This window comes from Hippoglossus hippoglossus, chromosome 9 (assembly GCF_009819705.1).
Source record: "Hippoglossus hippoglossus isolate fHipHip1 chromosome 9, fHipHip1.pri, whole genome shotgun sequence".
Lineage (NCBI taxonomy): Eukaryota > Metazoa > Chordata > Actinopteri > Pleuronectiformes > Pleuronectidae > Hippoglossus > Hippoglossus hippoglossus.
In genome coordinates this window covers 7852348-7878231 of record NC_047159.1, presented here as the reverse complement: position 1 = coordinate 7878231, position 25884 = coordinate 7852348, and the positions used below count along the sequence as shown (strand labels likewise).

General features: G+C 40.6%; 6 protein-coding genes across 9 annotated transcripts in view; 4 read left to right on the top strand and 2 right to left on the bottom strand.

Moving 5' to 3' along the window:
• The window catches only part of msh3 (mutS homolog 3 (E. coli)), a 37655-nt gene extending 36787 nt beyond the window's left edge, over nt 1–868 (bottom strand). For both annotated transcript variants that reach the window (XM_034596027.1, XM_034596028.1), the window contains exons 1-2: nt 588–868; nt 38–155 (exon numbers count right to left, since the gene is read on the bottom strand). In XM_034596027.1, coding sequence (XP_034451918.1) covers nt 38–155; nt 588–728 — 259 coding nt within the window. In that variant the 5' untranslated portion in view covers nt 729–868. The remainder of the gene's footprint in view (nt 1–37; nt 156–587) is intronic.
• An 851-nt stretch (nt 869–1719) lies between these two features.
• On the top strand, nt 1720–4288 carry LOC117768021 (lymphocyte antigen 6B-like). The gene is made up of 3 exons (XM_034596059.1): nt 1720–2023; nt 3107–3214; nt 3789–4288. Exons 1-3 carry the CDS (start codon nt 1975–1977, stop codon nt 3941–3943), a joined length of 312 nt encoding a protein of 103 aa, XP_034451950.1. The 5' UTR covers nt 1720–1974; the 3' UTR covers nt 3944–4288.
• Nucleotides 4289–4869: 581 nt separating this feature from the next.
• On the top strand, nt 4870–6573 carry LOC117768018 (lymphocyte antigen 6C2-like). Its single transcript, XM_034596055.1, has 3 exons — nt 4870–5079; nt 5576–5683; nt 5830–6573. Exons 1-3 carry the CDS (start codon nt 4902–4904, stop codon nt 5976–5978), a joined length of 435 nt encoding a protein of 144 aa, XP_034451946.1. The 5' UTR covers nt 4870–4901; the 3' UTR covers nt 5979–6573.
• A 3858-nt stretch (nt 6574–10431) lies between these two features.
• Nucleotides 10432–12246, top strand: LOC117768020 (lymphocyte antigen 6B-like). The gene is made up of 3 exons (XM_034596058.1): nt 10432–10559; nt 11058–11165; nt 11740–12246. Exons 1-3 carry the CDS (start codon nt 10511–10513, stop codon nt 11892–11894), a joined length of 312 nt encoding a protein of 103 aa, XP_034451949.1. The 5' UTR covers nt 10432–10510; the 3' UTR covers nt 11895–12246.
• A 1446-nt stretch (nt 12247–13692) lies between these two features.
• Nucleotides 13693–14519, top strand: LOC117768019 (muscarinic toxin 2-like). Its single transcript, XM_034596056.1, has 3 exons — nt 13693–13838; nt 14081–14188; nt 14335–14519. Exons 1-3 carry the CDS (start codon nt 13790–13792, stop codon nt 14481–14483), a joined length of 306 nt encoding a protein of 101 aa, XP_034451947.1. The 5' UTR covers nt 13693–13789; the 3' UTR covers nt 14484–14519.
• A 2153-nt stretch (nt 14520–16672) lies between these two features.
• Nucleotides 16673–25619, bottom strand: LOC117768009 (myogenesis-regulating glycosidase-like). Of its 3 annotated transcripts, none has more exons than XM_034596034.1 (6): nt 25424–25619; nt 22990–23459; nt 21736–22267; nt 20444–21248; nt 20216–20334; nt 16673–19535 (listed from the first exon to the last, which is right to left on the bottom strand). In XM_034596034.1, exons 2-6 carry the CDS (start codon nt 23298–23300, stop codon nt 19188–19190), a joined length of 2115 nt encoding a protein of 704 aa, XP_034451925.1. In that variant the 5' UTR covers nt 23301–23459; nt 25424–25619; the 3' UTR covers nt 16673–19187. The 3 variants fall into 3 exon arrangements, with proteins under 3 accessions (XP_034451925.1, XP_034451926.1, XP_034451927.1); XM_034596035.1 differs by lacking the exon at nt 25424–25619 and adding an exon at nt 25104–25412 and having other exon boundaries at nt 19188–19535; XM_034596036.1 differs by lacking the exon at nt 25424–25619 and adding an exon at nt 24507–24576 and having other exon boundaries at nt 19188–19535.
• Between the last annotated feature and the right edge of the window lie 265 nt (nt 25620–25884).

Sequence of the window (25884 nt, the reverse complement as noted above, 5' to 3'; positions counted from 1 at the left end):
TAGCTGCTGTCTTCACATTAGAGATGCACCCCCTCACCTTTCTGACAGGCCTCAGGCTCACAGTCCTCCTGCGAGGCCGCCGACTTCTGATCATGTGGAGAAAGCTTGGCTCGTTTCCTTGGCAAACCACAGTCTTCATCAGAAGAGAGTTTCTGCTGCAGGACGAGAGCAGCTGAGGTTTAAGGTCTGATCTGAGCACGTGTGAGGAGCGTTTTTAGTTTAGACCTTAAGAAGCTGTGAGTCCGCTTGAGGGGTAAGATATTACACTGTTAGGGTTAGAATTAGGTTTAGGTTAGGCTTGTAGTTGTGATGGTTAAGGTAAGGGGCTAAGAAATGTGTGTGTAGGGACTTACATCTGTCTACAAAGTCAAATAATGGGTCTTATCCTCCTAATGGGGACAAAAAGAAAGTCCCCATAATGTAAATCAGTATATTTTAAGGAGAAGACCTGTTTTCAGGTTAAGTTAAAGTTAATGTTAAGATTAGACAAGTAGTAACTATGGTTAAGGTTAAAATAAGTCTCCCGGAAATCAGTGTGAGCTAAAGTACAGTGTGTGTGTGCGCGTGCGTGTGTGTGTGCAGCTCACCTTGCCTCTTGACAGCTGGTGTCCAGCAGGACTGTGGTTCGTGTGTTTGATTCCACTGTGTGTGTTGGAGCTGCTCGGGGCTGTGAAGTATCTGCTGATGGAGGCAGAGCTGCAGGTTTTCTTCTTCACTGACTTCGGCATCTCTTCTGTCGCAGTTTGTCTGAACGTCTCTGCGACACACACACACACACACACACACAAACAAACACACAAACACACACACGTCTGCAGCTGTCCGGCTTTTCAAAACAGAGCGGCGCATGTGCTGAGATCATACTGGCGCGTAAATGACGTAAAATCCCTACGCTTCAAATCAGATATAACATAAAACTGTTTCCGGTTAGAACTTTCAAAATACAATTGTCAACCGTGACATGGTTTTCGCAACCTTCTTTCCAAGTAAAGAAATAGAAAATTCAGAGTTTACACAATCCAGTTGATAAAAAAAAAACATCAGGTATAGTATTAGCTTATAGTTTTTCTTCTTCTTCTCTCAGTAGGATTTATCATGTAGTTACATTATCTTCTCATGTTTTTGTTTTGAAATTGAGTACCTTATTTCAGGTCTTTTTAAGTGTGAAACTGCCAAGAAATGCGTCTCTACACATGAAGTGCACCATTTAAACAAAACATGAAAAAAGATCATAGTGTAGAAAGATATATAGTCATTGTTTATAAATATTTTTTAGTCATTTAGATCAAAACTAATTGCTACAAAACATTGTGACAGATGTGTAAGAAAAAAAACTGAATTCAATCAAATTGTATATTTTTGTCAGATTTTATTTGTCGTTTTCAATATTATAAACACAAATGAACTTTATTTATTTTTATTGTAAAAAAAACCAAGATTGATTTAGCTACAAATGTGAACAGTGAATTGGACAAGCTGCATGTCGAAGACACAGACACACACTTATAATTATAATAACACATTTAATTACGTCTTCTTCAAACCTCATTTTCTTAACCATACCAGTAACCAAACTGATGACAGGTCTGGTTGAAGATTTACGAGTCACGAGTCCTCTCTGTTTCTGCTTCTTAATTCTATTCACGGTTTTGTCTGCTCAGCGGAAAAGCACAAGCAGGAAGTGAAAGTTTGGATATGTCACAAAATGCATCACTGTTTTCTCATGATCTGACAGATTTTCTCTGCCAGCATGAATAAGTTCTTGTGTCCATTTCCGTAAAGTGTTAATCTACAGATCATGGTTGTCTGGGGGACAATGAGGTCACTTTAGGGCTGACGTTATCCAGGTCACTTTGCAGGAAGCTTTGTGAGGAAATGCAAATCTCTAAGTTCTGGGGGGGGGGGCTGAAAAGTTGAGCTGAGAGAGAAAAGGCCTCTCTCCACTCCTCTAAAAAACTCTTCCTCTCTACATTCATGATGCAGCTGTGTGGAGCTCTGGTTCTGTTTGCGACTCTATCCACAGGTAAGAGCTGAGGTAAACTTATGCACTTTGACATTTTCACTGAAAGAAATGTGTTGATGTTTAAAAGGCTGTTAAAGGTTGTTGTAAAAGTTCAACATTGTTATGCTTGTTCACTTGAGGATTGACTCTCATGTCTGTTCATTTAGTATGAAACAGCCAAGGACTTGTTTTCTCAGCTGGAAACAGCAACACATTGAATATTGTTTGTCTTATCCTCGTAAAACCCAAAGTGTAACAATGACAATGTAAACTGACCGATATATTGGTTAAAAATCCACCAACATGAGCCATTCACAGACACATTGGTGTTACCATTCAAGTTTGCCGACTATAAATATATATGTGCATTTTCGATGATACCGTTTGTGGTTAAACTGTAAAATATCAAGCCTTAACAACATATCTTTGGGTTTGATAAAGACATCTTAGGAATAAAATAATAAATGTAGGTAGAGTATTTCCATTTGTATCTTATTTATCAGGCCCCAAAAATCCATAATGCTGGGGCTGTGTAGTAAACCTAACAACTCAATGTATTATTGTTAACATGACAACGAAGGTTCATTACACCTGCCTCTGGTATGTTTTTTGTTGTTCGTATCTGAGGAGACGGACACATGATCTATACAGTCGTTGAGGTTGGAGCTTTTTCTTATTTGAAAGCAGTGACATGGACTCACTGACTCATTTTCATTTGCCAGCCTGATGAGAACTATTAAGCCAAGATGTCATTTCCCATTTACCTGTAATTAAAAAGACATCTCGACTATATAATGTACTTAGCTCTGTCACATAATTTATATTGTGACAGAGCTAAGTACTTTAACTCTGTCACAATATAAAGTATAAACTTAATACTTGTTTAAAAGAAAGCATTTGAAAGCACCCACACTGAAGTTTCCTTTCCTGTTTTACTCCTTCATGGGCACTCAGATATTTTCACTTTCACATTCTCTTAATGAGAAATGTCCTGCAAAATGCAGCGTTGTCTTGTAGAACACAGACGACTGAACAGAAACTCTGTGAACGTTGTGAAGACCAAAAACTGATGAGACTCTGGTTGTTTGTTCTGTGTCTCGGCAGCATGTGGTCTGAGATGCTACACCTGCACAGCCAGCGAGCCTAAATCCTGCACAGACACCAAATCTTGTTCCGTCATCTTCAACCGCTGTTTCTCTCTCAAAGTAGAAGGTGAGTTGTTCTTTCACATCAGACGTTTCTGCGGAAGAAACCAGATTGCCGTCTGCCTCGACCGGTTGGGGGTGCTCAGTGCATGATGGGAGGTCCCGCAGCAGTCTGGGCCTAAAGCAACATAACTAAGGGATGGTTCAGGGCTCACCTGATCCAGCAATGGAGCGCAATGACTCCTGGGATAGGTTGGGCCAGGAAGGCTTCAACCGTTGGAGCCTTCGTATCTCTGGGATGGAAGGACGCATTTGGGACGGCCTAGTCGCCCCGCTGAAGCAATCTGCCTTCAAATGCAGCCTCCGGACGATGAATTGAGACGTAGCGATGGGGTTTGCCTCCCGAAACCAGAGTGGGAGCTAGTTCCACGGGAGAGGAGACTTGTACCTGAATGATCTCATGTGATCTATTGGGATAATAAGGGGCTGTGAGCTCTTTAATATATGATGGGGCTTGATTCTTAAGGGCTGTGTGTCTTCATGCTTTATCTTCATATGTGGATGTACTAAATGTCTGGTGTCTGTATCATTCATATCATAATGTTTTGTAAACTGGAGTTTTTTCCCATCATGTCTTGCAGGATACAACATCGTTACCAAGGGCTGTCAAACCAGTATGGTATGTGGAGGTGCCATGGATTGCTGTGAGGGTAACTTGTGTAACAGCGCCGCACTGACTGGTCCCAGCGTCATTCTCCTGCTGGTGTCCTCCACCATCATCACGCTGTTGCTCTGAAGCTCCAGCTGAGAATATGTTGTGGTTTCTATGCTGCTCTTTTTCTCACTCAGTGTAAAACTACTTTCGAGTTCCCTGTACAAAGAGGTTTTGGATCAGGACAAACACAATATTCCTCAGGATGAAACTTTTATTCCTTTTTCTTTATTTTTACAACCAACAACAGCTTTGTTAGGAATCCCTGATTTAAAAAAAGAATGACAAAACACGACATTAAATATGAACAAGCATGAGAAAATAATAAACATATTTATTTGATGAACCTGATGATGAACAAACAATCAGACATAGTGTAAGTGGGATATTGTTGTACCTATAATCAATAAATATGACTACAAGAAAATACACCTAAGTCCTGGTCAATGATTGCTTTAATTTGTACATAGATTTTAATATTAAAAAGGTTTGATGTTGCCATCTACTTAGTAATTTCACAAACATCTGTCTGTCTGTCTGTATGTCTGTCGTATGTATGTTTTGTGAACGTGTACATGGATCTGTATTTAGAATCTCTGTGTGTGTAAATAGATTTGAAAATGTGTAAAGAAAATATCTTAAAATATGTATTTAGATTTGAAGTACTACTTAGTACTACAATAATGGCCCCATACACCTGACTCACTGCCACCAGATGCTCACAAGATGGCAGCAAAGCCAGAACTTTTTAAAACACACAGCACACGTACAGTGGCTTTGACTAAATTAAGTAGATTAGGTAAAGTAACATTTCTATGAATAACTGAAATTAATGAGTGTTTTAGATTACAGCTGCTCTGATGTCTTCTTGGCCGACTTGAGAGAAAACTACTGTGAGACAAAAAATTATTTAATGTAACTTTAAATACTTTCATATTACCTGTGTGTTATAATTTCATTTATTTGTATAAAAACATCAAAATACCAAATGGGAAAAGTCATATATAACAGTTTTTTTTTTTTATCAAAGTGTTTACTTGTGATGAAATGCACGTCTGCGAGTTCTGGAAGAAGACCAAGTAGTGGGACTATAAAAAGGGAGGAGTTCACATCTCCTCTGCAGATCTCTCTCCTCACAGGGTTGACTAAAAGTTTGTTTTTCTCCCTGTTCACGATGCGTCTTTGTGCAGCTCTGATCCTGTGTATGATGCTGTCCACAGGTAAGAAGAGTGTGTGTTTGTGTCTCTATTCTGGGCTTTAAAAACACAAAGAAATGAAGGTTACTAATGAGTAAATGTTTTTGCTGAACCTGAAAAAGAGGAGTTGGGTCTTCCATGAATGTACAAATGCAAATATTTTTAAAATATTCCCCCCAAAAAATGGAATATTTTTAAAATACAATCTGAAACATGTTTTAATTCTATAACTTCAGTTTTCTATCTATTTAGAAGGACTTGAAGAAAATACATGATAATTGGAAATGTGCTAATATTTTCTTTAATTTTTCACTTCACATTCTCTCAGTGGAACATTTCTGGGGCTGTAGTTGCAAAGCACATTTTTTATTGTCTTTTACTGAATGAAACCAGTATGTGTGGGAACATCTGTTTAAACTGATGTTTTTTTCATTATTAGTTGTAAATTAAATTGGCCTTAGATGAAATTATAGTATCTTAAACCACGTGTGACAGTATTTTGTATTTCTGCTACTTCCAGCATGTGGATTAAAATGCTACAAGTGTGAGTCTGCTAATGCTCGAGCCTGCACATGGACGTCAACCTGTCCTGCAGTCATGGACCAATGTTTCTCCCTCAATGTGAATGGTAAGATGCACAAACAAAACCCTGAAGTATCGGTGTGTAATATCAAGCAAGTCCATCAGACGGGGTCTGAGCTGATGCACAGTGTCGCTCGGCTGAATGCTGGCTCTCTCGTGTTGAAACTGAGGTTCTTCAATTGTGTCTCGCAGGTTCCATCGCTAAGGGTTGTCGAGCAACTCGAAACTGTGTAAAACCCGTATCTTGCTGTGGAGAGGACTTGTGTAACAGTGCCGTGCCCACTGGTCCCAGAGTCACCCTCCTGCTGGTGTCCTCAGCCATCGCCTCACTCTTTCTCTGACGCTCTGGAGCCTCCGCTGAGAATGTTCAACTTTCCCTTATCGCCTTTTTAGAACATTTAGAACAACAACATATTAAACCTAAAGCTTTATCGAGTGCGACTACAATATTATTGACCGTTAATTTGCTAATTTCCTCAGGTCCTACTCTACTATTACAGCACAAACTAGCTTTGATTTCAAACCCTACAGACACATCGTATGAGCAATCATAAGATAATCAATACATTATATAAATTATTAGTTGACTCTGAGGATTATTGAAACCAGCAAACCACAATATTTGAGACTTACTGGTTTCATGTTCAGATAAAAATAAACTGGCCCCAATATATCAACATGTTTTATTATTTGTGGATAAATTTCAAAATGCCAATTGAGAAATGTCACTTTTATTTAAATAACAATATAATAAATAGATAATGAATCACATTTCAGGAGAGTAGCGAGTGTTATTTTCTGTTTGCATATACCGGGTGTAAAACTAAATGTATCATGTATTGACCCCACAGTATTTCAAGTGTTTCAACTTTTGAATTCAAGCTTGAGGTTAACAATAGTTGATAGCGAGTCAAGGGGCTAAAACAAGGGGCTAAATATAAGAGAGAAATACTTCAATTCTGTGATCGGAAGATTGGAGTTATGTGGTTTGGTTTCATGTGTTTCTTCTTCTTTTGGGGGGGCGGGGTTCAGTTTGGTTTAATGTTAAGCCCCCTGGGTCCCTTGGTGCCCGGGGCCCCTAAAGTCTCTTCAAACACTCCTGTACATTGGGTGTTGGTGCAGTATTTACCTTGGTGGTAGCACCGTACCAAACACCTCCAACTTTGCTAAAATGCTTATTCAATGCTAATTGAATGCTAACTTTGACAAGTGAATAAACTGCCTTGTTTTCTGGTCTTTATCTGTTTCATCTCTTTACACAGGCTGTGCCCTCAAAGGTCAGTCAGGTCAAAGTTGATGTGAGTCAACGTATTCAGCTAACATTTTGCTATTTTTGCTTGTTAAGATTAGACAAGTAGGTTAAAATAAGTCTCCAGGAAATCAGTGTGAGCTAAAGTACAGTGTGTGTGTGTGTTTGTGTTTGTGTGTGTGCGTGTGTGTGTGTGTGTGTGTGTGTGTGTGTGTGTGTGTGTGTGTGTGTGTGTGTGTGTGTGTGTGTGTGTGTGTGTGTGCAGCTCACCTTGCCTCTTGACAGCTGGTGTTCAGCAGGACTGTGGTTCGTGTGTTTGATTCCACTGTATGTGTTGGAGCTGCTCAGGGCTGTGAAGTATCTGCTGATGGAGGTTGGTCGGGCTGCCTTGGTCGACCGGGGTCGAGCAGGCTGTCCCGGTAATGATCCCTCCGCCGGTTCACCTTCAGAAACTTTGTTACGAGTTTAACTTCCTCTAGATCAGGGGTCTTCAACGTTTTTCAGGCCAAGGACCCCATAACTGGTGGAGAGATGGAGCAGGGACCCCCAGACTATATATATTGTATAAAATTGTGTTTTATATTAAACTGGGCCTAGTGCCATGTATAAACATAGCTACCCTGTTATTGTGCATTCAATACTAAGCTATTCAAATAATACACAGGTTCATATATTCATGTTTTTATTTTAAACATGTGCAAGGTATAGGAGCTGCAGTGTTGCATTGCTGACTGAAAGATAACGTCTTCTGCCTCCATTTATCCGTTCGCTACAATATATTGGATTCATGTTAATGTATATTTAAAGACATTTAAATTTGTGGGAAAAAAAGTGGTTGGAAAATAAAATTTAAAATTAAAGAAAATATAAAAAAATGTCTATCAACCAAAAATGTCGCGACCCCCCTGCAGTACCTCCGCGGACCCCCTAGGGGTCGCGGACCCCCTGTTGAAGACCTCTGCTCTAGATAGTCAAGTTTGATCGTCTTCTCGGCGCTCCGCCAGGGCCGTGACCGACTCTGGCGGGCCGATCCGAGGAACTCACTAAACCATCCAATGGGCAGTGTTGTGCATGAACGAGTTCAAAAGAACGCGTTCATTGAACACGTTCATTTTTATGAGAACGATGAACTGAACGCAACTTAATGACAAATAATGAATTTGAACGGTGAACATGTTCATATTATCTGAGGTCTAGCTGAAACGTTACGGAATGTTTTCCTTCTCCTGAGGAGAGACGCTGTCTAAATCGAATGCTTGCACCATGTCGTTGCTCAGTGCCCGTACAATGTCCGCGATGTAGCCTAACCTAAACCAACTAACTCGACTTCGCACTACGTTACCCATGATTCATCGCACACACATGTAGTCCAAACAAGCAACGTATTCCAAGACAACAGCTCTCGGCCTCATATAAAAATGGCAAGTGAAAGCAGAGACGCAGACTCAGCGACTACATCTGATGCACCTTATTATTATTTGCGGGATTTTTACACACTGTCTGATAAAGATTCCGACAGTAAAAATCTCACCTTTCTGTGCAAATTGTGTCGTCCTGCGCTGAAAAAGCAAGTCCGGACGTCAGCCTCATCCGCATCTAATTTAAAACGGCATGTGGAGCTGAAGCATCCAGCTAGCCTAAAAAGTTATCTCCAAGTAATTGAAAGTCAAAAAAAGACCAAGACCCCCTGCCAACAGCCCCAAATGACCCAAACCACATTGTCTGCAGCCTTCAAGGGTAGGATTTCCCAGCAACAGGTAGACAAACTCGTGCAGGGTATGAATAAATAAACAGGCAAAATTAGCAATAATTAAAACAAATAAAAAAAAACATTTCTTTTAGGAATTGATACATATGAAGTACAGTTTAAGGCAAGGGGTAGTGATGGATAAAGTTTTCTTTAAAAAACAAGTTAAGTCTTTCATTCTCACTTTCCACCTTAAAACTATGAAATGAACTGAACTATGAACTAGTTCAGAATTTAAATGGTGAACTATGAACGTGAACTATTCATGTTTACTTGTAAACATTTTTTATTAATTGTTTATTCCATTTATTTAGCTTGTGATCATTAGTTTATTTCATTGAATCAATATTAGCTCCTTTTCATTTGAGATTTATTTTTGTTGGGCATTTTTGAATTGGTTGCATTATGTTTTATGTTCCATTTTTGGGTAACTGATATTATTGGAGTTTCTGTTTATTTCATCTAATTATTATAATTGATTATTAAACCTAGTTTAGCCGTGTCAAGTGCCTGCCTCATTACCACAGCTGATTCAGTTTAATCTTGATATTCTTTTCTTAATAATTTGGGCCTTGGTTTAATTATCTTGTAACCTGATGGCTGCCAACCCCATAGGTTTTTGGTATATTGTGTTTATTTGTACATTGGTTAATTTCTTTTGCCTGTTACTCTACTGACTGTGTTCCCTTATCCCTTTCAGTCGCTGAGAGCCGAAGGTGGTGGTGCTGGTCTCCCGGGTGGTGGTCTCCCCCTTTGTGTGCTTGCTCCCCCGGGTTTGATTTACTTCACAACGTATGTGTGAGAGTGATCTTCACGTGTGACAGGGGGGAAGTTGTATTTAGGTTTTTGGGCTCCCTCCTCCCTCGTCGACCCATCCCCCCCATTGGTAAGCCTCAGCTCCTGATTAGGACCCCCTCTGCCCACGTCCCTGTGTGACCGGATTTTGATGCCCTTTAAGACATGCTATTTTTGTAATAAAAATAATTATATTTTGTTAAAAAGAACCACGTCTCTTGCCTCAGTATAATGAACCGGAATGCCTTGGTACAGGTATTACTAAAATCTAAGTAATTCCTCAGGTGAAATTCCTGAGGTGGCGTTGTCTGGCTGTTTACTTGATAAGGTATTATTTCTAACTAGCATTAAGCTTCCAAATGTACCTAATCCCACTCTGCTCGCCACAGTAGTGTAGCAAAATCTATAGTCATTGTTTATAAATATTTTTAATAATTTAGATACAAACTGATTACTACAAAACATTATAAATAAATAATAAAAACAGAAATATATTTTTAAATAACTTGCATAACTTTAACCCCACAGATGTTTCTGTTTCACTCTTTACTGATGTTTATGATGAGGTCATTTTTGTTGAAAAAAAAATACAGAATATATTTTTGTCCGATTTTATTTGCCGTTTTCAACATTATAAACACAAATGAACTTTATTTATTTTTATTGTAAAAATAACCCAAGATTGATTTAGCTACAAATGTGAACAGTGAATTGGACAAGCTGCATGTAGAAGACACATACACACACTTATAATTATAATAACACATTTAATTACGTCTTCTTCAAACCTCATTTTCTTAACCATACCAGTAACCAAACTGATGACAGGTCTGGTTGAAGATTTACGAGTCACGACTACTCTCTGTTTCTTAATTCTATTTTGTCTGCTCAGTGGATTCAGGAGTATTTTGTATTTGGAAAAGAACAAGCAGGAAGTGAAAGTTTGGATACGTCACAAAATGCATAACTGTTTTCTCATGATCTGACCGATTTTCGGGGCGGGGGGCGGGGATTGAAAAGTTGAGCTCTAAGAAAAAAGGTTCTCTTTCCACTTCTCTAAAAAACTCTTCCTCTCTACATTCATGATGCAGCTGTGTGGAGCTCTGGTTCTGTTTGCGACTCTATCCACAGGTAAGAGCTGAGGTAAACTTCTGCACTTTGACATTTTAACTTAAAGAAATGTGTTGATGTTTAAAGGTTGTTGTAAAAGTTCAACATTTTTATGCTTGTTCACTTGAGGATTGACTCTCGTGTCTGTTCATTTAGTATGAAACAGCCAAGGACTTGTTTTCTCAGCCGGAAACAGCAACACATTGAATATTGTTTGTTTTATCCTCGTAAAACCCAAAGTGTAACAATGACAAACAAACTCTGTCACAATATAAAGTATAAACTTAATACATGTTTAAAAGAAAGCTTTTTTTGAAAGCACCCACACTGAAGTTTCCTTTCCTGTTTTACTCCTTCATGGGCACTCAGATATGTTCACTTTCACATTCTCTTGATGAGACATGTCCTGCAAAATGCAGCGTTGTCTTGTAGAACACAGACGACTGAACAGAAACTCTGTGAACGTTGTGAAGAGCAAAAACTGATGAGACTCTGGTTGTTTGTTCTGTGTCTCGGCAGCATGTGGTCTGAGATGCTACACCTGCACAGCCAGCGAGCCTAAATCCTGCACAGACACCAAATCTTGTTCCGTCATCTTCAACCGCTGTTTCTCTCTCAAAGTAGAAGGTGAGTTGTTCTTTCACATCAGACGTTTCTGCGGAAGAAACCAGATTGCCGTCTGCCTCGACCGGTTGGGGGTGCTCAGTGCATGATGGGAGGTCCCGCAGCAGTCTGGGCCTAAAGCAACATAACTAAGGGATGGTTCAGGGCTCACCTGATCCAGCAATGGAGCGCAATGACTCCTGGGATAGGTTGGGCCAGGAAGGCTTCAACCGTTGGAGCCTTCGTATCTCTGGGATGGAAGGACGCATTTGGGACGGCCTAGTCGCCCCGCTGAAGCAATCTGCCTTCAAATGCAGCCTCCGGACGATGAATTGAGACGTAGCGATGGGGTTTGCCTCCCGAAACCAGAGTGGGAGCTAGTTCCACGGGAGAGGAGACTTGTACCTGAATGATCTCATGTGATCTATTGGGATAATAAGGGGCTGTGAGCTCTTTAATATATGATGGGGCTTGATTCTTAAGGGCTGTGTGTCTTCATGCTTTTACTTCATATGTGGATGTACTAAATGTCTGGTATCTGTATCATTCATATCATAATGTTTTGTAAACTGGAGTTTTTTCCCATCATGTCTTGCAGGATACAACATCGTTACCAAGGGCTGTCAAACCAGTATGGTATGTGGAGGTGCCATGGATTGCTGTGAGGGGAACTTGTGTAACAGCGCCGCACTGACTGGTCCCAGCGTCATTCTCCTGCTGGTGTCCTCCACCATCATCACGCTGTTGCTCTGAAGCTCCAGCTGAGAATATGTTGTGGTTTCTATGCTGCTCTTTTTCTCACTCAGTGTAAAACTACTTTCGAGTTCCCTGTACAAAGAGGTTTTGGATCAGGACAAACACAATATTCCTCAGGATGAAACTTTTATTCCTTTTTCTTTATTTTTACAACCAACAACAGCTTTGTTAGGAATCCCTGATTTTAAAAAAAGAAAAAGAATGACAAAACACGACATTAAATATGAACAAGCATGAGAAAATAATAAACAGATTTATTTGATGAACCTGATGATGAACAAACAAGCAGACATAGTGTAAGTGGGATATTGTTGTACCTATAATCAATAAATATGACTACAAGAAAATACACCTAAGTCCTGGTCAATGATTGCTTTAATTTATACATAGATTTGAATATTAAAAAGGTTTGATGTTGCCATCTACTTAGTAATTTCACAAACACCTGTCTGTCTGTCTGTCTGTATGTATGTATGTTTTGTGAACGTGTATGTTGTGTCTTTACTTCTGCGTTGTGAATGCTTTTTAAGACACACTTCAAATACAATGTCTTTACAATTGTTTTTATTGTCCGTCCAGCAACAGCTACACAGATGACTGGGATTTTCAGACTTCGTACTCCACACTGACCGCCAGCATATATCTGCAGTTGTGGAAACAAAACAGTGTCTGCATGAAGTTGCTGCGTGCTCATCGCCTGTACAATATACATAGCGTTACTTAACTTTCGGCTAACAACACAATGTTCGCTACACATGCTAACAGTACCTACACGGGCAACCCCGCTACGCAGCAGACACACCTCTTCATCACATGCAGGTTTACACAAAGACAATATTTGGCAACACAACAAACTAACATGAAATCATTAAAACAACATTATATAACATGTACACTAACTTCTGATGTTATTTACAACTTAAAACTAATAAAAGTCAGAAGAGCGACGAAAGTGCGTACCTTCCCAAGGGAATCCAAGGCAAAGAGGAAGCCCCACCCATGGAAGCGCGGGTAATGTCATTGTCAAAGTAAAACTCCTACTCCACTTCCGCCAATACTTCCCGACTCCCCCCCCCCCCCCCAAGGAGTCTTGCACACTTAACATGGTGTTCAACATACTTATATAGAACTATGACAAAACATAATGCTGAAAACTCAACAAGAAAGAAACTAAAATAACCTTAACACAAAAGTGACGATCCCCCCTTCAAAATAAAAGTGTCTACTTTAGTAGCTGTGGGAATTTCCTGTCATTCAATACATATAGCGCAACAACAAAATACTACTACTACATGTACATGGATCTGTATTTAGAATCTCTGCGTGTGTAAATAGATTGGAAAATGTGTAAAGAAAATATCTTAAAATATGTATTTAGATTTGAAGTACTACTTAGTACTACAATAATGGCCCCATACACCTGACTCACTGCCACCAGATGCTCACAAGATGGCAGCAAAGCCAGAACTTTTTAAAACACACAGCACACGTACAGTGGCTTTGATTAAATTTAGTAGATTAGGTAAAGTAACATTTCTATGAATAACTGAAATTAATGAGTGTTTTAGATTACAGCTGCTCTGATGTCTTCTTGGCCGACTTGAGAGAAAACTACTGTGAGACAAAAAATTATTTAATGTAACTTTAAACACTTTCATATTACCTATGTATTATAATTTCATTTATTTGTATAAAAACATCAAAATACCAAATGGGAAAAGTCATATATAACAGTTTTTTTTTTATCAAAGTGTTTACTTGTGATGAAATGCACGTCTGCGAGTTCTGGAAGAAGACCAAGTAGTGAGACTATAAAAAGGGAGGAGTTCACATCTCCTCTGCAGATCTCTCTCCTCACAGGGTTGACTAAAAGTCTGTTTTTCTCCCTGTTCATGATGCGTCTTTGTGCAGCTCTGATCCTGTGTGTGATGCTGTCCACAGGTAAGAAGAGTGTGTGTTTGTGTCTCTATTCTGGGCTTTAATAACACAAAGAAATGAAGGTTACTAATGAGTAAATGTTTTTGCTGAACCTGAAAAAGAGGAGTTGGGTCTTCCATGAATGTACAAATGCAAATATTTTTAAAATATTTTTTCATTATTAGTTGTAAATTAAATTGGCCTTAGATGAAATTATAGTATCTTAAACCACGTGTGACAGTATTTTGTCTTTCTGCTACTTCCAGCATGTGGATTAAAATGCTACACATGTGTGTCTGCTAATGCTCGAGCCTGCACATGGACGTCAACCTGTCCTGCAGTCATGGACCAATGTTTCTCCCTCAATGTGAATGGTAAGATGCACAAACAAAACCCTGAAGTATCGGTGTGTAATATCAAGCAAGTCCATCAGACGGGGTCTGAGCTGATGCACAGTGTCGCTCGGCTGAATGCTGGCTCTCTCGTGTTGAAACTGAGGTTCTTCAATCGTGTCTCGCAGGTTCCATCGCTAAGGGTTGTCGAGCAACTCGAAACTGTGTAAAACCCGTATCTTGCTGTGGAGAGGACTTGTGTAACAGTGCCGTGCCCACTGGTCCCAGAGTCACCCTCCTGCTGGTGTCCTCAGCCATCGCCTCACTCTTTCTCTGACGCTCTGGAGCCTCCGCTGAGAATGTTCAACTTTCCCTTATCGCTTTTTTTAGAACATTTAGAACAACAATATATTAAACCTAAAGCTTTATCGAATGCGACTACAGTGTTATTTTCTGTTTGCATATACCGGGTGTAAAACTAAATGTATCATGTATTGACCCCACAGTATTTCAAGTGTTTCAACTTTTGAATTCAAGCTTGAGATCAACAATAGTTGATAGCGAGTCAAGGGGCTAAAACAAGGGGCTAAATATAAGAGAGAGAAATACTTCAATTCTGTGATCGGCAATGTACAGAAAACTGCAACATCATCATGGTTGGAAACCCCCCAACAGGGCCCATTGGGTGTTGGTTGGTGCAGTATTTACCAAACAGCTCCACCTTTGCTAAAATGCTTATTCAATGCTAATTGGATGCTAATTTTGACAAGTGAATAAACTGCCTTGTTTTCTGGTCTTTGTCTGTTTCATCTCTTTACACAGGCTGTGCCCTCAAAGGTCAGTCAGGTCAAAGTTCAACACTGATGTGAGTCAAAGTTGCCGCCATGTTAGTTAACGTATTCAGCTAACATTAACATTTGCTGTACAAGAGGTGATGTTCGCTGGCTGAACCACCATCAGTTGCCCAGTGTCGGGATCTGAGAGGCTGCCAACATCCACCCAGTCACCCCCATCATCACCGCTGCCCCTGCAACACTGAACACAAACATGCACTCATGTTGGCGCCGTTACATATTTTTTGCCAAGAAGTGAAAGTGAGTATCCACCCTCCGTGTATCAGCAATGAACAGCTTCCTGCCCCGTCCTAATCACATAGTACCACATCGCACATCTCAGCTGTACAGCACCAAGAAATGCTAAATTGTACCGACTATTTAAATAAAGTTGAGTTTTGGCTTCACACTTTTCTCTCTATGTCGGTACTATTCATGCTTCCTCTCTCTCTCATTATAAGTTATAAGTGAGATAAGTCACAATAACAGAGAAAACTACAGAGTTGTCTTATAATATAGTTTATATATTATGTATATTATAATTCAAGTTACATCTAAGTTACACACGTGTGATTTGGAAAGAGTATCTAGTATCTAATCTAGTGTCCAATGCTTTTCCACATTCATGGATTCTGGCTTTTTGAATAACTGTATGGTTCAAGCATATCAGATAGAAAATGTTATATAATATTTGTTTGCACATGGCTGGAATGGTTGAAATCAGCACAGACAGATACGGGGTGTAGTCATTTTTTTACATCAAGCACATTTTTTTTTATTTGAGTGGCTGACGGCTGAGATATGGTTGGGAGGGGCTGTAAGGTGTTCACTGCTGATAGTCAGAGGAAGAACGGTCAGTTTTATGCTCAGCAAATATGTATAAATATCATGGGAGACTCGATACTGAATGCAGACTTAAGGGCATTATTATTATAAATCATCAGGACCCACCTGTAGGTGCTGGCGGCAGAAGAAGCCCCTCAGTGTCGGCTGTAAATGTTGGGAAATGCTAAAAGTGTGATATCATTGAAAAGTGAGAGGTGCCTGGGAGGGAGGAAATGAATGACTGCATGGAAAGAAAGAAAATCCCTGCATATAAGGAGCAGCTGAGCAGCTGTTTCACCTGAGCATTATTTGAGTTGAGTGAATATAATGGGTTTGGGGGGGTGTTAGTGTGTAAAAGTCCAAATTAAATCATGAATAGTAATAATAATTTAGTAATAGTGAGTTTTGGGTGAGGCCTGCTAGCCGGCAGCATGACACTTGCAACTTTTTATAATATTCAGCAGAATATGAATCAATCAATCTCCTGTTATTTGTATAAAGCCCATTTTCACAGTTCACAATTTGCCTCATGGGGTAAAAAAATAAGCAGAATTATTATACGCACCTTTTCTGAACTGGGTGATGAAAGTGTAAATGTCATTTATTGTATCACTGCATGTATACCACAATGTTTTTGATGGATGAATTATACAAGACAAACATTTTTACAAATTATTCAGTTTCAGGAAAATAAAAATAGAATGAAAATAAAATATCTGTATGTTTTGTTTATATGTTGAAAGAGCCGTCCATGTGCAAGGTTTCTCTGGGACTCCGAATTTTACTTTTCTTCTAAGCAGATTCGTTCAAATCAACAAGAATAAACATTTTTACAACGTAGAAATTTGTTCAAGGAAACACAACCATCGTCCAATGAGTCGTTTTATTCCTTGAGTTCTGCATTTCACATCAGGATTTACAGCCAAAATAGCTTTGTTATGAAAGACAAGTGACAGAACAGGACATGACACAATAATAACAAAATAGTTTATGGATATCACAACACATTTTCGTCCTCTTGGCTTCATGCCTTCGGTTACCTTTAACACACTTTCAAAACTCAAGACAAATAAAGATTTGGTTTCATCTGAATCAGGGACGAAGCTGGATGAATTTGCCAAATAACTTACTTCTTCATGTTTCTTTTTACAAGTGCAAATAAAAGGAAAATCAGGCAATGTGGTGCACAGTAGGGTCATAGCACACTGAGAATCAAACAGTCCACATGGGAATACAATCTGAAGATAAAACAAGTACTGTGAGAATCGCACAGTTGCTTTGACACAGATGGTGAAATGGACCGTATTGCTGTTGTCATGTGAAAACATCGGACTTCTGTTTTGTGATGTTCCCGTTACTTTAGGCCAACGCATTTATCGGACCCCTTTAGAACCCATTTCAAAACACACGTAAAATCAACAAAGCTTTTCACAGCACATTAAACATACTTTTTTTTGTTTTCTTTGGCGTCTAATTTCATAAGGTAGCAAGTAATCCTTCATAGCTGCACAAAACATTAACCCGACCACTTCCGTGACAGTGGTAACATCTGGATGGATTTCACATCTCCAACTTAACATTTTTTTAACTTTCCAAATCCCTTTAAATGATGCTTATCGGTGCATATCAACCTTTCACATTTGTCACGTGAAATATCGTGGCATCGTCTAACAGAAATGAATTAGTCTCTATAAATGCCTGCCACAAACACATATGACTGATGTTATTCAAAGTTATGCATTTATTGTTGTTGCTGTGTATGAGCTTTGAATATTTCTGACATTGGCTCCACCTTGTGGTTGGAACAAGGATGGAAGAAACCTACACAGCAGCAGGACTGTCATCAAACGAAAACCATCAAAACAACATGAAACGTGCTCTAATCACATTTATATAGTTAGTAAGTTTAACATTTAAAAGTGGTGCTGAATCCATCTTATATAGTAGAATTATTTCCAAGAACAGCATTTAGATGACTTAACCAGTGGTGTGCTTTACTCTAATAATCACTGTGTAAGGTAAGCTGAGAAGGACATACATTATATTCATATGGCAGATATCTCATTCACAGTGTCACTACTTAAAAAACATAAAGGTGCAGTGCATCAAGCTTATCACTGTGTGCTGAAGTGTGTGTTTTATTTCCTCACTGGTTCTGTGTGCGACAGCCGGCATACTCAAATTCAGCTGATAAGGCAAATTAAAGTCGCAAGGCAGACGTGGACGGCACAAGAAAATATTGCATCTTTGAGAACAATACTTGTTTCGCAAGGCAAACCAGTAGCAGTTGTATAATAAATCTGTTTCTTGCTGTGGATCAACAAAGTTAATGCATAATAAAACTAAGTCTCTTTAAAATCTACCCTGAGCTATAAAATTTGATGAAAAGCATGAAACAGTAGTTTTTTTAGATTTGGCACTGAAACGACAGATTGGCACAACAGGTCAGGGACTGATGACATAAAAATATACCTCTGTTACACCCCCCCCAATTAAAATCCATAAACACATTAATTTTGATTGTTAAATGCAAAGTTATAAGTTATATGACTAATTTTAACTAAAGTTAAATAGTGCATGTTAGCTTTACAGGCAGTGCCCGTAAAATCAAAATACAGCAGTTTCCATGGTGACATAAGTTTAGGCATTCGTCCAACTCCAGTGCATTTTCAAAGCCAATTCAGTGCACAACCCTGTCGAACCACAATAAAGAAATAAAATTCACACAGAAGAAGATAAACCCAATGTTTACCCTAAAACAAAAACATATTTAGTCATGTGACTCAGGCTGTGAAGGACGAATTGTTATCTAGGTGTCCTTTAGGTGGAAGACTGCTGTCTGGTTGATGGTACAATCTAAGATCGGTTTTATTATTGGTTGTGCAAGGCACATAATGATGAGGATCAGCTTAAGGATGGAACGAGAGAATCAGAAGTGAAAAGACGTTTCTCTTTCTCTAATCCGCAGACAGAAGTCCAGAGAAAGAGCAGGGGCCTCATTTATAAAACACTAGGTAGGATACATACTAATCTTGTACGTGCGCACAAAGGCCAGAGATGGCGTATGCAAAAGAATATTCAGATTTATAAAACTGTGCACACGCACACCTGACGTTTGCTCGAGAAGTGGCGTACGCACAAAATAGGGTCTGAAAAATGCGTACGCAACGGCTTTAAACAAGGCCCCAGGTCAGAGAAGACATGAAGTTAATCTTTAACAAAACAACTCTCTGCCGTGGCAACAGATCCCCGGTAGTCATTTCCCTTTTGAAAATCAACATTTTAGACTATTTCCTGGCATATGTGCCCACAAAAGAATGGAGATGAGCATACAAAATGCATGTGCGTTTATGAGTTTATGTGTCTTTCTTTGTTTAACGTCTTCAGTGAACCCATGTAAAGAAAGCTACCTCGTCCAGGTCCACAGGGTAGTCAGTGAGGTGAATGGGGCCTTTATCAAAATGTTCCCCCTTGTAGCTTCTCCAGCGTCCTGCTGGCAGATAGATGTCCCTCTCCTGCTTTCCTGGCTCCAACACCGGAGCCACCATCAGGTCATCCCCGATTAGAAACTGGGAGTCGATCTTATAGGCTGCCTCGTCATCAGTGGCGATCCACCAAAGGGGTCTTATGATCGGGTCTCCTGTGTCGAGAACCTCACCTGCCAGTTCCAGAACCCTTGGTGCCACCAGAGCCTCGTGGAGCGCCGTGAACTTCTGCGCTATCCGAACAACCTGACGATGAACACACCAAGATACAGAGTCTGCATCACAATGGATGCATGTCACCAAACAGACAGTGTAGCATGACGGCTGGTTAACACACCGAGTTTCTTTTTGATTCCTCTGTGGCACAATGAAGTCTTAAGTCTCTATTTAGATACATTTATATCTTCAAGCAAATAATAATGTTCATTAACCAAAAAACACTCAAATAAAGCTGCTTTATAAGACTTTAACTATACTGTCATAATACAGACCTAATAGATATCTTAAAAATGCCCTTCTTGAAATTATACATTTATTTATTATTTACCAATGTAAATAAGGTTTTGTAAAGTGCATAAATTGCACCCTTGAATATGAACATTTGTGCACAACCAAATTTTAAGTTTCGGAGGGGCAATGTATACAATGAATATAAATACTTTTTTTATGTTGTGATAATGCCGTTATATAATGACATCATCACTTCCTATAGGATGCAGAGTTACCTCAGAAACTGCATTTTTAAGTGTACATGATGTCATTTTGTTTCTTTCTTTGCAACTCATTCAGAACGTCTCTAATCACATGATGTCATACGATGGGGAATCATTTCCTGATCAAAATAGGCTCTCGCCTCTCTCGTCATATTATTTGCGTAGATATCTTTGTTTGTAGCCTCACCCATGGGTGGAACTCCCATTACTCACCTCATCGTCATAGGCCCAGGGTGGTATAGAGAACTGCATGGCAGGCATAAAAGCTGACAGCTCTAACCACCGAATGTAGAGCTCTCTGTCAGGCAGATCATGTTTTCTATCTAAACCACCTAAAATAGAACACAGGTGTCAGAGAGTAGACTAAAACCACAAAAACATGAACACAGCCAACTTCTATCTCTCTAACTCACTGTAGCCATATGTGATGGAGTACCATACCTGTGGTGCGGTTGGGGTATGCATTTCCGCCGATCATATCCGGTAAGACAAACTGGTAGCCCAGAATGCTAATTGTCAGTACAGTTGGGATGATGGACTTGAGGCCGAGCTCGTAGCCCCACACGGAGTCTCTGTCAATGATCCTGAAGAAGCAGGAGATGTTCTGACTCTGGTAACCCACCCTCAGCTCAGCACGCTCACTGAAGGGTATGGCCATCTCTGTGTAGCGACGGGTGAAGGTGGAGGGATCAGAAAGTGGGACCAGGGTGCTAAACTGGTGGGGGAGGTAGCTTGTCTCTCCTGCATCGAACTTGAAGGAGGTCACGTCGTAGTTGGTTTTGAGCATGCGTAGATTAGACGAGTACCAGTCACGAGCTTCTGGGTTCGTAAAGTCCAAGATTCCACCAATGCCGTTCCACCAGCGTACCAGAGCAGGCAGCTCGCCGCTCGGCTCCCGGACAAACAGCCCCTTTTCCACAGCAACACCGAAGTTAATGGAGTCATAGTTGATAAAAGGATGTGTCCAGAGCGACACCTGAAACCCGTCCTCTCTCAGCTTCTCAAACATACCGCTGGCATTGGGGAACTTCTGCGGGTCAAAGTCAAACTCTCCATAGTCGGCAGTGTAGCGGTCGTCCAGTTCCAGATGGGAGCATGTGAAGCCGTAATTGATGATGTCAGAGGCGTAGCTCAGCAGCTTCTCCTGAGTTACAGATGTTTTGTGGAGAGCCCATGTGGACCACACTGGATGTTTGAACACTTCAGTAGATGGGACCTTGATAGGCTTTGGGAAATACCGACGCACCTGTGCAAAACACAAGCATGAAGAGCAGAGAGTTACTACAGAAACATCAATATCAGCACAATTTGGTTTTTCATCATGCAAGAATGCCGGGAAGTTTGTTCCACATTTTTATTCGGTTAATTTGGATTAAAGGAATACTCTTCCTTCAGCATAATGACAGCAAAAGAGGGAAATACCAAGCCTGCATTTCCAGCTAAAATATAGTCCAACACATCAGTCCTAAAAACAATTATTCTCCTAAAAAAGACATGTTATGCTATATTGGACTTTCTAAGAAGGGAGGATTCTAAATTTGCTTTACTATGTAAATTTGGAATCCACAATTTGTCTAAAAGAGAAGCAACACATGCCATACAAGCATCTTGGTGAAGTCAAGTGTAAATGTACCAATTCCCACCTGCCTCAAAATATGTAAAGTAATAAAATAACAACAAAAAATGTTTTACTCTTGCCGTAAAAACTAAATAAGCAGTAAGTCTATACTCACCATGTATTTGTGAATAGATGTAACATCTGACCCCACACACACTCTATAGCTGAGTTCAGGAAAGGCTTGCTGTCCCTCTGCTGGTTTGAAGGGAGAGTCCTGGTACCGGGCCTGGAACCTGAGGGTGCGGTCCTTCTCTGACCAGCCCAAATGAAATGGCACTGAGTCATTGATCTTGATCGCAGTTGCATTCGACGACAGCCAATAGCGTTCTAGGATTCCCCCAAAGGCGTTCCGATTGGAGTAGACATCACTGGTGATGAAAGGCAGCGGATCCTCCTCACCCTGGAACCTGATAGGCCAGTACTGCGTGGCCATCTCTGCCCCGCCGTACCAATGGGAATCATTATGGGCCATGGCGTGCTCCACCAAACGCTTATCTTGAAGCTCCTCCCAGCGCACGCGGTAACACATCACCGTGTCCTTTAGCTGCACTGTCTGGATAAAGAAGTTGAGTTTGCCAGAATCTGAATTAGTGCAGCTCAAAATACTTTTCTCCTTTGAGCAGGAGTCCAGATCCAGGGTGCCAGACCTACCAAGGTGTGTGGACAGACAAAAGGAGCTGGTTAAGCCTGGTTAGGGAGTGAAGTCACATGTCTGTATTGCTAAGAAGTCAAGCTCAATGTTTGAGCGTATTCAAATACTACAAGAGAAAAGCAATCATACCACAAAATATCTTATGCTCAATTCAATAACTATATTCCTGTGCAAATCCAGGGACTGTGCGATTACTATTTCGGTCAATGAGAGCTCTCTGCTGATAGAGGACGTGACTAAATCAGTCTTCCCTAAGGGTGTAATCATGTGTCTGCCTCGTCTGGATTTCCATTATCCATTCACACATTGCACACCAGCAGCCTTTTAGCACGGCTCAGCACACAAAGAGGAACAACTGTGACAGGGGGCATTGTTAGCCAAGATGTACTGGTCACAGTTACACCAGGCGAGGGTTATTTACAGGAAGGAATTATTTGAATAACATTGCACAGAAGTTCCTGTTTTTCTGGTCACTTTGTGTTTAGTTTGCTCTAATACAGTCGAAGCATTTTACTTAAACTAACATTAACTTTTCCTTACCTACTGGTAGAGTTGAAATGAATAGTCTATTGTAATGATTTTGATAATCAATCTATTTGCAGCACTTCCCTAGAAGAAATTGCTATTTAACATTGGGTCATTATCACAATATTTCATATATTGAATCGACAATAAACAGCAGATAAATCAATATTGAAAATTGAACAGTGAACCCACCTGAAGGTCATGGTGAAGATGACAGCCCCTGCATGGTTACGAATGACGAAACCATCCTTGTTTAGGTCTAATAACTCTGTCTTCAACAGCTGGGCTTTACGGAGAGACGCAGAGTAGTAGCACCAAGCAACCACAGCAGCCAGCACCAAAGCACAGCCCAACAGCCCCGCCAACACCAGGGGCCGGCCCTCATTAGCCAGCTTCTTCCTCCTTAGCGGAGAGCTTCTCATTCCCCCACTCATCTGGGGCTCCCCGGGGGCCACCGGGACAATCTCATACATACTGAAGATGGGAGGCATAGAGGTGGGCATCGTGGGTTTGGACAGGAAGCGGCGGGAGTGAAGAGCTCGATGTCAGCGCTGGTGAAATTGTCTGGAATATAGCTTCACATTGGCAGGTGAAAATAAGACGTCTACCTGCCGATCTTTAGCCAAGTCACCATTTCTGAAAGAGGGCCGATTTGTCCAGAGCTGCAAGACAGACAGAGGCAGACAGAAGTCAACTTTCAGTATGAGAGGCGGCACAATGGGTAAAAGAACGAGGAACAGGCCACCACAAATATCCCCAGCATGCAGCGTAGCCTAGATCAACCAAGACGTTGAGCTTGACAATCCAGTTCTCATTATCACCGCTGACAGTGTCCAGGAAGTGTAGTTATAAATAGGTTTGGAGCTCTGAACGCTGCTTGACATCCTGATTACACACATTTATTACTCCCCTGCTGTTTGGCACTATACCCGTAAAAAAAAAAGTGTAATTACAATAATCCTGTCAAACTGCGCCATTTAAAAAAAGCAAAAATCCTGAAAATCACTAAATGTGTCGTCAGTGCTGCTGTATATGGGCCATCACTACACTGGTGCATACTAGTGCAGCTTCATGCTACTGTATTGAATGCATTCAATAGTACTTGTCCTGCAGCATAATGCAGCAGCAGCAGCAGCAGTGTCCGGCAGAGAAACAGCACAGCAGAGCAGCTTTAATCTGGTAAACAGCAGTTAGCTAGGCTCTGTAGCCACACACCCACCGGTGATAACAGAACCAATGAAACCATAAAAACAGGCTATGATGAGATAAAGTCCAGACACCGTGTCACCGTGATTCAATTACATTTATCTCTCGGGTAAGAGCAACTTGGACGTGACTAAATGATATTCATCAGTCGCAGCCCTCAAATAACTGTGCTGCAGCAAGCCTACAGTTTTCAGGCTGTTTATCCACCCCACAGGTGTCATTATGTTCCACATGCTTATTTAGTTCTGATGAAGGTTTGTGACAACGCAGCAGGGAGGGAAGGAAACCTTGCAAATTACATACCCTGCAAATAACAGCTAAGTGACTGTACTTAAACCTCAGCATCTGTTAGCACAAGACCCTGAACCTGTCCATATGGTTATATTCAGAGCTGCACCATGTTGTTAATATGATCAATCTGTTTTTACAGTCATGGATTTAGCACCACATGCTGAACTTAACCCAGTTTTCCTCAAATTCCCAGAACCCAGCCCTACACTTACTGGTCCAGAGCTGCCTTTGTATCCTGGATCAATTCTAACTTGGTTTATTGTGTTAAAAGAGAAATAAACTGACTTAATAGCAAGTCTTAGATTTTCGAGTTTTTCTATATATTTTAATATGTAAACATGCACAAACACACGCCACAGCAAACTCCTTGTATGTATAAACCTGCTTGGCAATAAAACCTGATTCTGACTTATGAGCAGAGAATAACAAACACTCAATCAAGTATGTGTTATACCTCCTCACTGCATGCATAAACAATATGTTACTATTGTTTATAAGTATATTGGGATACTTGTTGTTTTACTGATCAGCACTATATTTTAATATCTATAAACTATATGTAGGTTTTAATAGAACATTACAATGAGGTCATGGTTTTAAATAATAAGTAGTGAGGAGTTTTAAGTCCATGCAAGTTAACCCCTACACCCAGAGCAGTACAAAAACACAGTGAAATACTAAAAACACAAGTAGTACGTGTGTTTTCTTAAAGAAAAGCGAGCTCACACGCACGGACGCGTTCCCTGCCTGTTATTGTGTGTTCACATTAGTTGCATCTCTGCACCTAAAACAAGACCAACTCGAAGCACCTGACTTCACTGGGTTGATCCCAGTGGAAACCAGCTGTGGCCCCACGTGCACGTTCTTACATAACTTTCCACACAGGAGTCAGTGAGACCAAAGGACCCAACGTGTCCGATAAAGGATCGATACCAGCTGCCCTCGGCTGTTGACGCCATGTCGGGACGGTTCGGCCACTGGAACCGGTCGTGTCGAAATTAGCGGTGAACGCGGCGACGTCCGCGGTTAAAAGCGACATTTTCTCCACGTGCGACACGCGGATAAGTTGTAGAAACGCGTCCACGGACAAGGGAAGTGTCCGTGGCTCGTGAACACAGAGTTTTCTCACCTCCGCATCTCGCTCCCTGAGGTCGGCGTGAGGTACAGCTGGAAGCGCAGGGGTCCACTGCGCATGCGCGGTGCAGTTCACAGCAACCGGGTCCCGCCCAACAACAAACCACCTCGAAGCGGATTGGTCCAGATGCAAGTCACTCCGCGCCCGATGGAGGGGCTTCTGGGAAATGTAGTGTAGAGATGAGTGAATTTCTGTCCACAAACAGATTACGACTAAATAGAAAAGTACTTTTACTTTTACCTGTCAGCAGCTGAAATTTAAACAATTTAAAAATAAAACTATTTTTTATGATTTAAATGTTATTGTTAAATCATGAATCGTATATGCTGCCGTACCCATGGCAACCAGTCGAGTCAACTACAAGTAGTAGGTTTATTCTCGTGTGTGTGACCTTGCTACGTTTCAAGTTAGCACAGGGTCAAACAGTAGAATCAAAGTGTTGGACCAGGACAAAC